The 14,817-nt window shown below is 45.3% G+C and overlaps 1 protein-coding gene across 3 annotated transcripts in view; it reads left to right on the forward strand.

The window, feature by feature from the left end:
• The first annotated feature begins 5,856 nt into the window (after positions 1-5,856).
• LOC130112252 (RNA binding protein fox-1 homolog 2-like) overlaps positions 5,857-14,817 on the forward strand; it is a 62,071-nt gene continuing 53,110 nt past the window's right edge. For all 3 annotated transcript variants that reach the window (XR_008810221.1, XM_056279534.1, XM_056279535.1), the window contains exons 1-2: positions 5,857-6,913; positions 13,962-14,012. Coding sequence is in view for 2 of the 3 variants with exons in the window: in XM_056279534.1 (XP_056135509.1) it covers positions 6,662-6,913; positions 13,962-14,012 (303 nt within the window). In the remaining variant the exon portion in view is untranslated. The remainder of the gene's footprint in view (positions 6,914-13,961; positions 14,013-14,817) is intronic.

Genomic DNA, 14,817 nt, shown 5'->3' on the forward strand with positions numbered 1-14,817 from the left:
GGCTGCACATCCACAGACTGACAGGCAAAACGTTTTTATTAGGTAGATTTTGTTTTTTTTTAGCTTGAGTGCTGCATATTAAAAACTTTTTTTCCCCATATTTCATGTTCAACAAACTTCGGCACTGTGCAAAAGTATTATGGCAGGAAAAACACTGGGCTTTCTGTCCGTGTGTGCGTGTATCTGTCTGCTGTTAAGCTGCATAATTCTGGGCCTGTCAGTCTAATAAGTTTTATGCACAGTTATGACTGTATGATCAAGGACCTCTCGTGGTTGCGGTGATTCAAAACCTTTGAAAAACCTGTTTTATACTGCAATTGTGTGCTTACTCCTCAGCTGGTTTTTTGCCTAAATCCAAGCACCGGAGAAGGGGAGATAATTCTCAGGCAGTGCCTCGGTATGTTCCCTTCTCCCGGTGGGCAAAAAAAGGGGCTGCTTTTTTTGCCAAGCCCGAGCACTGGAGAAGGGGAGATATGCCTGGTGGGGGTCTGCACTCTACTGAGTGCACTCTTCTAGTGATACTGGGAACTGTGTTTAAGCTTGACCAAGATCCATTTGAAATGAAATGGCGATGAGGATATTGGATGGAAGAAAAGAGTGCGTGATTGAGGACGGTTGCCAAACTGGAGTTCGAGTTCAAGGCGATGGTAGGACTGTGTCATGCTAAGTTGCAAAGGTGCTAAGGCTGGATCAGTGAGAGGGAGTAATGGTAAATAAGTACATAAAGATGAGTACAATGATTGGCACCCTGTCAGCCTTCGAGGCTAAAGAGCAAACATGGGAAGAATACTGTGAGATGCTTGAGCAGTTTTTCGAAGTGAATCAGGGAGAAGCAGAGAGCTATCCCAGATAGCGTCCGGATGTGGGCCACTTCAGGTAATGATGCGGCACTGATGGTCTTCTTCTGGTCCTGACAAAATGGATGTGAGCCTGAAGTGGCCCACATGTATAATAGCAAATATGGCCCAAATATGGCAAATCAAATGTGGGCCTTTTTTGGCAAAGATGTGGTACTCTCAGCAACATGTAATCTGGATGTGACCCTGAAGTGGCCCCTCTGGTAAATGGTGAATATGGCCCAAATATCACAAAACCAATATGGGCCACCTTTGGCAAATATGTGGCACATGCGGCATTGCTATGGCTGCTATGGCTTGGTTCTGGCAAACAGGAGTGGACCGCCCAGGTGCCATCATTCCACACGGTATATGGGCCGGATGAAAGTGTCAGTGTGGGACGGGTCTGGGCCACAGCAATTTTGCCATCTGGGATCCTCATCAGCGTAGTGTGCCCAGCCACATACAAGCTCATGAGAAATCTGAGTCCAGAGAAGCCTAGCTCCAAAGCGTACCAACAGCTATAGCTTTTGATGCAAAACCCCTTCAGTCCAAAACCGAGTGAGATCGTTCAGAGATATAAGTTTGACTCTCGCTCTCGCCAGCCTATGGACACCATCAGTGCATATGTAGCTGAGACAATTGGCATGCGGTTGTAGCTACGGCACAACACTTGAACAGATGCTCAGGGACAGGCTCATGTGTGGGATAAATGACGATAGAATTCAAAGACGCTTGCTGGCTGAAACGGATCTGTCGTTTGAGAAAACTTACAAAATTGCTGTAGCTGCAGAAGCTGCTAGCGAGAACGCTCAAGACCTGCACACTAAAGTAGCCTGTAACCGAGTAAAGACAGAGGGCACGGTAGCGAGAAAGGAAGAGAAATGTAACAAAAATACTTGCCAGAGCCAGTTGTCGTTATGAGAGAGTTTCAACATGTGATGGCTTAACGTTATTTAGTAAACTGTTAATATGCATCCTGGACAGCCTCATCATTAAAGTCAAACTCAAGATGTCACATGATGGTGTTGTGTCACTGCATTCCCCACTGCCAAACAAAACAACAACAACAAAAGGAAAACAGTTGAACCTGAGTCTGAACTATACATACTATAATATCTGTTGGTAGTGGTCTTCTAGGAACTTGGTCCTCCATATCTGCTTGTTAACCACAACCACTTCATTTCTTCTTCGTACTCGCTGCTCCTTGCCATAGTCTTGCATATTTGGGTTCTGTGGTGAAGACATAAAGCACTATAAGTCATTTTATTTATCCCCAGAAAATTCCTACCCAATAATTACAATTAAACTGGGCAACTGCAAAAGTGTTTGTAATTTGGATATTTTGTGGATTAGCTTTGGTCTTGACTTAAATCCAGCAACTGACAGTATCAGAAGAGGTGTTTCTTCACATGTAAATCTTTGAAATCGCAGTTTAAGTTCTCTCTCTATCCTGTTTCAACAGAAAATAGGGGAGGCGTCGATCTATATGGTGGAGATCATCAATGTGGTGCAGGTAATCACCCTTAACTATGGCACCATCACCAGAGACTCTCCTACCAGGTAGGCCCATTTTTACTCTTCAGATTTTGGAGCCATACACCAACGAAATTATCAAATGTCTGAGAATACATAGTTACTTCAATACAGTGCATTTTATGGATGCTAAACCTACGTGGAATACATCAGATTTTTTGACAGAACCTTTTTTTACTCTGGTAGTTATACATGGTGGTATCCATAGCAACACTTCCTATCGCCTCCCTGCTTCACAGGTTGTTGGTAGAATGCAGATATCAGCCAGACACTGTCTCTGTGGGGTATCTCGTCAAAATTCCCACACTTGGAGCCTCTCTTCATGCCCAGGGGGTATTTGGAGTCCAGCTCAGGATTGCCAAAGGTAGAGCATCCTAATTTAACCTATATCTGCCATTTTCCCTGTTTGTTTGTTTGTTTGTTTTTTGGTCCCAATTCCTTTATATACATCTAATTAATCTGATCCCCGTTTATAGCATCTGGGATCAATTGGCTCAACATCTAATAGTACTTAGTGGTTGTGAAAGTGTCTTTCAATAATTCAGTATTACTGCCTTTTGCATGTTGATTCTGGTCAGCTGTTAGAGCTAATTTGTGTGTGTGTGTGTGTGTGAGTGATAAAATGGCCCCAAAAACATCCTTGTGGTCCTCCACCTCCCTCTCCTACCAGATGCCCAGTATAGCGACTACTATCCTCAGTACCATCAGCCTCTGCAGGTACTGCTGGGAAAACCCCTTCACCTGGAGGTGCGGCTCCTCAACCCCCCAGAACAGAGTTTGCTGCTGTTGGTACACTACTGTTTGGCCTACCCCCGCTCTGGACAAGCTGTGTGGGTGCTGCTCTACAACGGGTAGGTTGGAGCAGTCTCTCCTGTCTCTGCTTCCATACACGATTAACAATTTGTTGGTTTTTTTTTTTTTTTTTTTTGTGGTTCAACAAATAACAAGGTGTGTATTTTACAGAGCAGTTGTTCTAAATGTATTTTGAAACAATTGAGCAAATCCCCCCCCCCCCACCAGATGTCTCAACCCCTTGGATCCAGCTCCACAGCAGACTGTGCTCCCAGCGCCTCCACCACCTGCTCCGCGAGGCCAGACCCGCAGGTTTACTATCAGTACCTTCCAGTTCCTCTCGGCTGACAAGTCCATGGCCTTGGATGAGGAGGTAAGGACAGTTGGGAGCCCTTGAATTCAAGAGGAAGATCAAGTTAAACCATTTTAATATTTTTTAAACAGGAAATAAAAAAATTGTTGCTGACGGACGTTCAAGCTCACAAGCCCTGTTCAGTGAGCAGGCTCTGCTTTGAAGCTCCTTGAGGTTTTCGAGCAGGGTTGAAAAGTCCTCATGTTAGGTCTAGCGGGATGACAATGGTAAAGCAGAAATGTCTATATACGTCTAGATCTGGTGAGACATTTGTACCTGTTTCCTAATATAATGTATGGTCATTAAGTTGAAGTTTGGGTGGAGATTATGCCAGACCCCTTACCTAGCCGGTAAGATGTTACATTCAAAAATATGGTATCACTGCAGATTCTGCTTCCGTTGCCATTTAATTTGATGTAGGCATATCGACAAGGCTTTTGAAAACGTATAAAGCTGTATCTCTACATCTCTTTTCGTAATGAAAAAGCCACTGTGAAACTTGGAGAAAGGGACGATGACGATCAACAGCTAGTTGTAGTTGTCACCAGCGTACTGTATATGGCATGTTTTGAGGTTGGGCTGCTTTGAACGCCTCTCGCATTGTTTCCCCTCTTTCCTCTGAGATCTACTTCATGTGTTCCACTGAAGTCTGCTCGCCTCACGATGGGCCGTGTGTGGAGGGATGCTTCGGCCAGTAAACGGTAAGAAGAGATCACGCTGTGTCACATTGTTTCCACACCCAATTTGATCTCTGAAAGAACGCATGGAAAAAAAAGAAAAGAAAAACAAAACATCTATGCCTGAGTCCCATGAGAAACTAGTCTGGGAAAACAACCTGAGAACGTAGAATGCAAGTGGTTCAATATGACAGCGGGTCAATGATTTAGTAATGAGGAATGTTTTGAATTATTTACAAGACTGATCCACTTCCTGTTTTTCAACTAAAGGATGGAAGAGATTAGGAGTGTGCCAAGATGATGATCTGGTAAGTTCCCGACTCATAACAGTAACGGCAATGTATCAAGCTCCAGTTTAAAAAAAAACAAAAACAAAAAGAAAAGCTACCAGAAATACATTTGCAATGTGATTTGACCGTTCACTCTCCGCCCTCTTTTTCAGGCTTCAGGCGTCACTTGCTCACCACCAATAAAATTTCTCAGAAGAAATAAAGGGTGTGTGTGTATGTGTGTGAGGGTTTATTTTCCCAAGCGTCCAGCTACAAGGTTTTACAGCAGGAAGTGCCACACCATCGATAAGTTTTCCACCCGGCAGTCCAATTGTTCATGTTAATGCTGTGGGACGGGACTCTTCAGGCCTCACTGGCTTCGTTTCTTTTCCCTTTCGGCGAATCGCTGGCTTATTACGGCTAGAGAAGTTTGGGAATATGACTTTATTTATTTAATATTTTGTGCCCAAACTATGCAGCAAGGTTGTCGGCCTACTATCAGCGGTGGGTCTTTTTATTCAGAGCACAGGATTAAACTCATGGAAGCTGGCCTTTGTCCCACTATGGCTGCAAATACACTACAATTGTAATTTAGTGGAATGATCGGCAGATAGCGGACAACTCAGGCTTATAAACATCATATGACATTGACTATGAGTTTATTTTTTTTACTTCAGGTAACTGCTGTTTGGTTTCATTGAATAAATACATTTTACTTGGACTTTTTTGGATGAGTTTTTTTTTTTTTTGCCCTGACAGCTTCCAGCCCTGTTCACCAGTCACCCTAACTTTTCTCGTTGTTGTGTTTGACCACTGGGTGTCATCCACACAATGAAAATGTAAGAGGAGGGCTCTGACTCGACACAGCTGGGGCCGTGTGGAGACCTTGGCCTGTGCACTTGGTTAAGACCGATTGTGTTAAGACGTGTTGTGTTAAGAAATCCTGCGGAACTCCAGTGAACGATTACGCCGCGTTCTCCATTACTCGGGCGGCCAAGAGCGCCCACTGCCCGCCATAAATCGACATATATAAGATCCCATAAATTCAGAGCGCGCCTTTTGGGGCAAGGCAGCCCTTTGAAAACGAGCGTAGGAACAGCGTAGGAACAGCACTGCGGCACACTGCGTTCATTCGATGGCTGCCTGGCTGAGCGTTCCAAGGGGGAGCGGAAGACAGGAGGGCGCGGGAGGGAAAGGGGGGGATGACTGGGAGGGGGGGAGGGGGAAGGAGGAGGACCGTTTCCTTTCTGTGGAGCAAAAGCGCCACGAGAAGCCCACACCGGGAAACGGAGAGGAGGGGGAGGAGGAGGAGGGGGGGCGGGAAATAAAAAAAGAAAAAGCGAGGAGGAGGAAACGCCGCAGCCCCGTTGTCTTTGTTTTGGGAAATCACTTTACGCAGCGTAGAGGACGAAAATGGGGGGGAAGAGAGTTCCCGACGAGGACTGACTTTTAAGTAACCCCCCCCCCCCTGCTTTAGTGGTCAGCGTGTCTGGCGGAAAGGAAAAGGAAAGGCGATATAGGGGGAAGACGTGGTAGAGGATCTTCGTCTTGAGGTTGCGGTAGGACGATAGCGAAACGGATATCTTGCGCGCAATAAAAGGCTCCGTGTGTTAACCGGACGTTGACGTTTCAGCGCTCCGTTGTTTTGGTCGGCGTTTTGTTTAAATCGGCGTGCTCGGAATAACCCTTTAGGCCTTGGGCCAGCCTGCTCCACAAATACGTGGTTGGCAGATAGAAAGCGGTGATATAGCCGGACAATAAACTGACAAGCCATTTTTACGGGGCTGTGTATTTAACCCCCGCTGGGTTCTGCAGTGGGATATAGATATATATGTGTGTGTGTGTATAAGCTGTTTTTGGTAGCTATTTGTGCTAAACATCGAGCGTGGTCCCTCAGTCAAATAGCTCGATTAGATTACCACCACATTTCTCAATAAAGCCACCCGTTGACTCACGAGCCGGCCTAGTTAAAGAAAACACAGTAGTCAGTCTTAACGAGGCGTTGTTGCGGGAAAACGCGCATCCGTTTCTGTTTGGTTTGATTTTCCACCCGCAGAGAAGAATCGTCCATAGGCCGGCGCAAAAGAGGTGGACAAGAATAGGTGACAAAAAAAAAAATTTTTTTTTACACCCCCCCCCCAATCACCTCCACCCCCACCACCTCCTATCTAGAGACAGCGGGCATAAGGAGATTTTTAAATGTTAATGTCGACCGACGTTGCATCAATCATGCTGCCTGTGTCCCGGGGTCTAATGGACCGGGAGAGGGAGCTGGACGCGATGGCCGGAGTTCACCCCAACCCGAACGGCGCCCCTGCCGCTGTGCGGGGGATGAAGCGAGGAGACCCGGAGCCCGACGCGCAGACGTCGGCCGCGCTGGTGGAGTCGGCTGGCGCCGAGTGCAAGCGGCCCCGCATCGACGGCGCCGGAGGCATCGCCGAAGTTGGTCAGGTGAGATCGGCCGTCTCGCGCCTGCGGCCGGCGGGCGCTTCGTCCGCCGACATTTTAACGCGGAGTCGGCGACGAACCCCCCGCCAGCATGCCACTTGTACCTAGGCTACGCACGCGATACCGCGAGTCGCGTCTGTTTGACCATGAGATCATCACCCCTCGTCCGGCCCATTGTGTTTTTAATCCGTTCAGTGGTTTTTTTTACTAATTAATCCAGAAGGCCGATAATGTGGTTGACCCGTGGTAGCGGCAACATGAGCGAGGGGCCACCGGGAGCCCGTCATCTGTTCGGCCCACAGCTCTGCTGATTCCGAACAGGGCAGCGTCTGAGCCGGTTGAAAGCGTGAATAAAACGCCCTCGCACTGGGTTATGGAGATATTTCAAAGGTCGCTGATGTAAATGGGAATATTCTGCTGCTGCTACTCGGGCACGGTCTGCTTTGTGGTTACTTGTAGTCTGTGGGAGATACTGTGCAAAGCAGTGCTGGCCTGAGATGGGAATATTTTCCCAGTGATCACGTAGAACTTTTCACTATGTGTATATCAGTATATCGTGCTTACGCGTGCAAAAATACAATGTATCCAACTTGGGCTCGTCATATTGATGTTAAGTGTGACAACAAACTAAAAGTGATTTTCAAATGATATTCCCAGAAATATCGCAGGCCTCGGTTTGTGTGACATTTTAGTTGAGTTTCTCAACGTTGTTTTAGAGACCCCAAATTGTATATCACAATGTGACAATATCCAAATTTCATCCTTGAGACAAGATGATAAAAAAAAAATGTTGCATCGTATTGCCCAGCCCTATTGCAACGTATTGGGACTGTAAACAAAGTTGACCTTTATTATGCATGTACCCCTCTGCCATGTGGAATAATGGTGTGGCTACTAACATTTGGTTTAAAAAAAAAGGCTTCGTGTCAGTGTTTGCTTGCGTGATCATTTAGGAAGGAGGGAGAGTAGAAGAACAAGGGATGTAAAACAAAGACCTTCCATTTCATGAGGCTCAGTAAACCCAGCATTCAGATTAATTTGGTTGGTAACCTGGTTTACTCAGCATTGGATAGTGGGTTTTAAACATGCATATTTTTAAGCTGTGTCTTTAAACACGAGTTTTACCTGGATCAGTGAGTTTGATTGTCTTAACCTTTGTTAAGAAGCTCAAATGGATTTTCTTTTCCCCCAAGTGATCTCCAAATGCTCAATGCTCATTCCCTCACAAAACATCTAGGGGGCTGGAGGATATACTTGACATCATTATGTTATATTATATGGGGTTAAGAGCTCCATGGGAAGCTGGAGAGCTATTTTTTTGCCATAGTAAGCACTGGTAATGGATGTGAAATGGCCTGTTAGCTATTCTCTGGTATTGGAAAACTAATGGCCCCACTGCTTTACATTGCTGCTATCAATGAGTACTGAAAGACAGGCTAAGGAAGGTAATGCACTTGAAATCAGACCAGAGTGTACGAGGTTTGTGTGTGTGTGGGTGGGTGGGGGGGGGATCAGTGGAAAGCACAAATCAATGCTTCAGCCCCTAAAAAGTATTGAACATCAACTGGCTGGATAGCCCGGAAATGAGAGGATAAGAGAGGGGGGACCCCCCCCCTCTCTCAGTGAGAGCAGGAACAGATTTGCCCTATCAATGGCAGTGAAGAGGCTTTGTTTTGGGTTAACAGGGTCACAGCTCATGCTGGAGGGTACATAATAACCACATTGATCCCTGCGATACTTATTTAATGGGGTGGAGGATTAATGCATTGCATCTGCGAGTATACACACGCGCCGTTATAAAGCAGATGCACACATGGCCGCAGAGAAAGCATAATGCAGATAAACATTTACACCAGCTAAACCTGGTAATTAAATTATTTTAGTCTTATTAAGGCCTTATTGAATGCATTTGAAAACAAAGCACTGTATGGTTCCATGAACCTCGTATCTCAGTTGGTCTATTAAAGAAAGCGATGCAATTCTATGCCTCTAACCCAATGACACTATTAATATTCCTGCAGTAAATTAGGTTGAGTGACATTCAGCTTTCCTACTTTACGTTTTTAGAGCGCTTCACTTTCCAAGAACAAACCTTTAAAGGCACGCTGGCCTCCATTGTAAAGCTCTTTTTCAGGGTGGGGGGAAAAATGGTAAATATTGCAGCAACACAACCCGTCCCTTATGAAGGATTCGCGGTTTGTCTTACTGTATGACTCTCCTGCTGTCTTCGTCCATAATCATGATAATGATGATAATAATAATAACAAAAAACTTTATCGCAGGTACCGTGGCAGTGTTGAACTCTGAACTCTGACCTGTGACTCCGTCAGCACAATGTGGGTGTGGCTGCAATAAATCCATTTGTGCCACTGCCATAAATAAAGGGCTCTTTCCCCACACACTGACACGGCCGTTTCCTTCATTAATTGAAATGGTGCAATCTCGTACCGTTTTGGTGGGGGTGGAATCACTCTGGTCAAGTGATGTACCCAAATTGAGCATGCATGAATTTATGCAGTATGGAGCATATGACATAAGACATGGACCAAATCTAGATGGAAAGATAAAGGTGTGTATCCAGTGTGAAGAGAAATGTTCAATGCTTCTCTTGGAAATTGCTGCAAGTGGGAGTGAGCTCTACAACTAGCGGACGCCCATGCTAATCCAATAATATAGATGGCGTGCCTATTGCTAAATGGGCATGGGAGTAAAGTTGAACTTTCACTCGCTTAAAGGGGCAGTGGACCGGCATGCTCTTAACGACACAGGGAGGAATTGCACGTTATCGCTATTTTGGTTTGTAGTGGAGCTCTCGGAAAGCCGTGCATTTTTTTCAGGTTGACATGGATTCATGAAAGCACGCCACATCTCCAGCATGCGTCAGATTTTGGGAAATGTTAAGAGGGGATTGTCGACTTCAATTTCCATCCTGCGTGCTGAGCAGTCCATGTTTTGTTGTCACACTGTGTTGGAACCTGGGCCTTCTAACCTAATAAGGCCTTGCCTGGGGGGACAGCGATGAGGACAAATGACTTGACTAGGACGTTGATGTTGGTGGATCACCCTCCTTTTCTGGGCCTAGCACGGAAATGGAACAAAAACGTCAGCAAGAAAAATGTACTCCTGCTGCGAGTTGAGAATATTTGCTTAGTTTTAGGGTCCCTGTTTGTCTTTGAAGGATTATTGCCGGCGTTCGTCTATTGACTGAGTTATAGGTGCTGAAAGGGAAACGCTTGCTTGCTCATTTTGAAGCTTCCTCAACCTTTTAAGAGGTGCGAATGCTATAGGTATAATTTGCCGTAGCAAAATATTGCAGTTATTATGGGAAAGCTATGATCCTGATGGTCATTTTTGTTGACTTTATGGTGATGCTTGTAACTACGTTGGTGTTTGTCTTAATTCCAGAGATCAATTTGAGATGATTGTATCCATGCTGACCGCAGTGCTGTTGTGTCATCACTTTGCCCACTACCGGGCCAAAAAACATGGTTGAACCCGAGTTCGACCTGACTGTCGATGTTGTGGTATCGGATGATAATTGTCTTTTGCAAGCTAATTCCCTCATATTTCCTTGATAACCACAACAGCTTTGCTTCTTCTTCAGACTCTTTAATTTTGACCCCCCCTCCAAAAAAATTTGGCTGCTATAATGAAGTAAAGCACTTTTACCTGCATAATTTTTCCTCCAAAGTCCTTCCAAACAGTAACCAATTACAGAAGTATTCATCATTTGGATATTTGTTGGTTTAACTTCATCAACTAGGACATTTGTTTATATCTAAATCCTCGGGATTCTTGATTATATTAATTTTTTCCTGCCTTCCCTGGTCTGAATACAGATCATCACTTTCATATAAGTCTAGTTCACCCTTTCTGTTGTGCTTAAATGGGATTGTTATAGTCACCGCGGCCCATTGCAGATAGAGACAAGTAGAGGTTATATAGAACTGCCTGGTGAACTCTCCAAACTCACTTTCCCTCCAGACAGCTGGCCCTTGAAGAAGCAAGTGTAGGTTTACTGTGAAAGTCAGAAGAATGTGAAGTATATTGAGAGTAAATAAACTCCAGATCCTCTGACTGGTCGCAGGCTTAGCACATAAGTGCTCTGTGGATGAAGTGGATTCACATTCACTCGAGTGCACGGCATTCCCTACTTTGCAGTTTGGTAGGATGACTTTCATGGAGATGAAATGCAGATTTTGGTCTAGCCCGCAAACGATCACTGTTAATGCACGCTGTGGAAAGCCAGGAACCTTTAGATGAAATTGTGCAAGGATTGGTGGGGTAAATTGGGCTGTATACAAATGCGCACACAATTACACAACGTGTGTACATCAATTGTATGTGTACAAGACCTCAACTCCATTGCCCCCCTTCTTTTTTTCTTTTCTTTTCCTTTCCTTTTTTTTTTTGGAGTGCATGGGATCACCGCCTGCATGTGGATTGGTGATGTGAAGGAGGAACTTGGAGTCCAACAAACACTGCAATTTCTCATGCCTGGCTTCTTTCTTTCTTTTTTTTTTTGTCTCTCTATTCCACCTTCATCCAGGCCTATGCTGTTTCCTACAAACCTGAACCCTTCTCCTCTTCTTCCCTTCAGCCCCCTCCTCCCCTTCTTCGCCATCTGTTGACTCCGAGTCATCTTTTTTTTCTTCTTCTTCTGATTGCTCACGCTGTTTTCTCTTCCAGTTGGCTCTCTCCTTTTGGCCCGCTGAAGTCAGTTATATCCTGCACTTTATTCATCCATCCATCCATCCATCCATCCATCCATCCATCCATCCATCCATTATCCAAACCGCTCATCCTGCTCTCAGGGTTGTGGGGATGCTGGAGCCTATCCCAGCAGTCATTGGGCGGCAGGCGGGGAGACACCCTGGACAGGCCGCCGGGCCATCACAGCCCCCCCCACAAACACACACATCCTTAGCTAACATAAAATTGTACACCTAGGGACAATTTTACGTTAGCTAAGGATAGCTAAAAAATTGTTTTTATAATGCTAATTTTGGCCATGCTAACTACCGAGCTAAAGTTGTTTTAAGTATTTGCGCATTCTGACTAACTTCAATCATGAATCATAATCAGCTTTATTCAAAATAAGGCAAAAAAGAAAAAAAGCAGTAGTAAGCATCATTTCACTGAGCCGGACCTGATTTGAAGGAAAGCAGAAGTTGAAGCAGAGCATGTAGCATAATTTCCCATGTATCATGTGAATGTGATTACAGCTTTATGGGTGTTGAGACAGATGCACGTGTGCCGTAGATTTTAATGATTTCCTCCAATTAACGTTGCGAGCACAACTTCGGTGTGGGCGTGCGTACGAGACTCTCGGGATGAATGCTCCTCTCTAAAAGCCTCGGCGCTCTCCTCCCTCTCCGATTCCCTCATCGGCTCCTTGAGGAAATCAAGCACATGACTCTGCTCATGTATGAGTCATTGTCTTCGCTGCCTCCCTCTCCGAGATGTTTTTTTTTTTAACCTTTTTTTTTTCGTTTTCCCCTCATATTAGCCCCAGCTCCTCACTGTGTCGGTCGCGCCTCCCTTCTTTTCATTTTGCCCGTCTTCCATTCTTTCCCTCTTTCCACGTCCAGAAATAATAATCCTAGAGCTCCTCTCTCCCCTCCCCCCATCCTATCTTCTCACTGTAGTGCCCCCCCCGCCACCCCCTCAAAAAAAAAATGCATTACCGTCTTGCCTTTTTTGGCCTCTTCTCCATTGCCTGTTTTCATGGAGACTGGCCGCGTGTCTTTTGCGAATTCGGCCTTGTTTTAAAGTAAGGTTTATAATTTTTTTATGGCAGTCGAGCCTCTAAAAGGTTATTCATTATTTACTGCCTCTTCCTCCCAAAGACATTTCACTTGGTACATTTTTGGCTCCCTGATGGCCCATACTCTTTGCCATACACAATGTGCTTTTTTTTTTCTGTCCAATTTTGCCCAAAATCTGGGTTTGAAAATGTGGCGTGTGTTGTGCGACTTGTGCAGTAAGCGACTGGAACACTGGGCTCAGGTTTAGTGTGCCGGTCCCGTGGGGTTCGGAGGTAGATGGAACCAGTATTAATCATGGGAATTCATGTCGTGATGCGTGCAGAGCTAAGTGTTCCCCCAAGGGACGGTGCCGACAGTGGACACCGGTTCCAGATAGAAAGAGATAAGGAGGAGAGATGTGTGTGTCTGTGTGTGCGCATGTTATTGCTTCAGAAAGCCCACTTTTTAATGGAACACATTTGCATTAATGCAGCAACAAGTTCGTTATTAGTGGGAATTGTATAAATAAATTCTCCCTATTTTGGGGAGCGGATGCATAAATGTTATTCTAATTCTGGTTTGGTATTTGACATCAAACGGACATTTTCCTTATTATTCTTTTCAAACCGCAGCTACTCACCGAATGTTTGTTTATATAACCTAAATATGATTACAAGTCTCTTGATTTATGCATCCTGAATGGTGGAGGGGAATATGGCTGAGGTTGCACGAGAGCTCAGGATGCCGGATCGTGGCACTGTGCTGCCTGCTCACTGGCACTGCTGACCCATTTATGGTCTAAGGGACATAGCCGTGCTTTCTTTCTCTTTCTTCGCTTTGCCTGCCTTGTTCAATCTGTCTCGGCCCTGTTGTCACGTCTTCTTAATGGGCACGCCGTGGATCTGTTGGACTGAAACCTCTGCGAGACTGACTGGGGAGGTAGCTGGCTTTCAGCACTTGGCAGAATTCATCTGATGAGGTGCCACTAGAGTGCTGATTAAGAGGAACATTAAATACAGAGTGATGATAATTAAGAAGGGGTGCTGGTTTGGAAAGAATAACGATGAAATAGACGATAGAAGAATAACAGAGAAAGTGACATAAAAAAAACAATTGGGTGATAAAGATAGTAGTGGCTAGTGTATGTGTATGTGTGTGTGTGATGCCATACATGATGAAACAGTAAGACTGAGCGTGCTTATTGTGCAAAGTGGATTTTGAGTGATTTGTAGGTGACCGTTATTTTGCCTGACAGATCGAGACTATTGTTCATGTGTCAAAACATGTGCTCTCCTGTCTTTCAGAACAATGACCCTTTGACTCTCGGCTATCATGGCTACCCTACTCACAGTCAGGTAAGACCAGAGTTTCATCTCAAAAGATAATTAAATGGGTGTCCGGGTAGCATAGCGGTCTATTCCGTTGCCTACCAACATGGGGATCGCCTGTTCGAACCTCCGTGTTACCTCCGGCTTAGTCAGGCGTCCCTACAGACACAGTTGACCATGTCTGTGGGTGGGAAGCCGGATGTGGGTATGTGTCCTGGTCGCTGCACTAGCGCCTTCTCTGGTCGGTCATGGCGCCTGTTTGGGGGGGAGGGGGAACTGGGGGGGAATATTGTGATCCTCCCATGCGCTACATCCCCCCTGGCGAAACTCCTCACTGTCAGGTGAAAAGAAGCGGCTGACAACTCCGCATGTATCGGAGGAGGCATGTGGTAGTCTGCAGCCCTCGCTGGATCGGCAGAGGGGGTGGAGCAGAGCCCGGGCTGGCTCGGAAGGGTGGGGTAATTTGCCGGGTACAATTGGGGAGAAAAAGGGGGCCAACATTTTTTTTTAAATAAATAGAATATATATCTATATGTCTATCTATCTATCTATCTATCTATCTATCTATCTATCTATCTATCTATCTATCTATCTATCTATCTATCTATCCATCTATCCATCTATATATATATATATATATATGATTAATCTGTGTGTCTTCTGGAGAGATTATACATGTTTAAACGTGGCCTGGTATAGCTCATTGAAGCTCACTGAACCACGAGGTGGAGATGTAGATTATCTTTCTGGCTTGTGGAGGAAGAGACATTTGTCGACACACTTGACTTTGCCTGCTGTACTCTCCCTCTGGTTTTCTCTGCGTTCTGCACTT

The sequence above is a fragment of the Lampris incognitus genome, chromosome 5 (genome assembly GCF_029633865.1).
Source record: "Lampris incognitus isolate fLamInc1 chromosome 5, fLamInc1.hap2, whole genome shotgun sequence".
Classification (NCBI taxonomy): domain Eukaryota; kingdom Metazoa; phylum Chordata; class Actinopteri; order Lampriformes; family Lampridae; genus Lampris; species Lampris incognitus.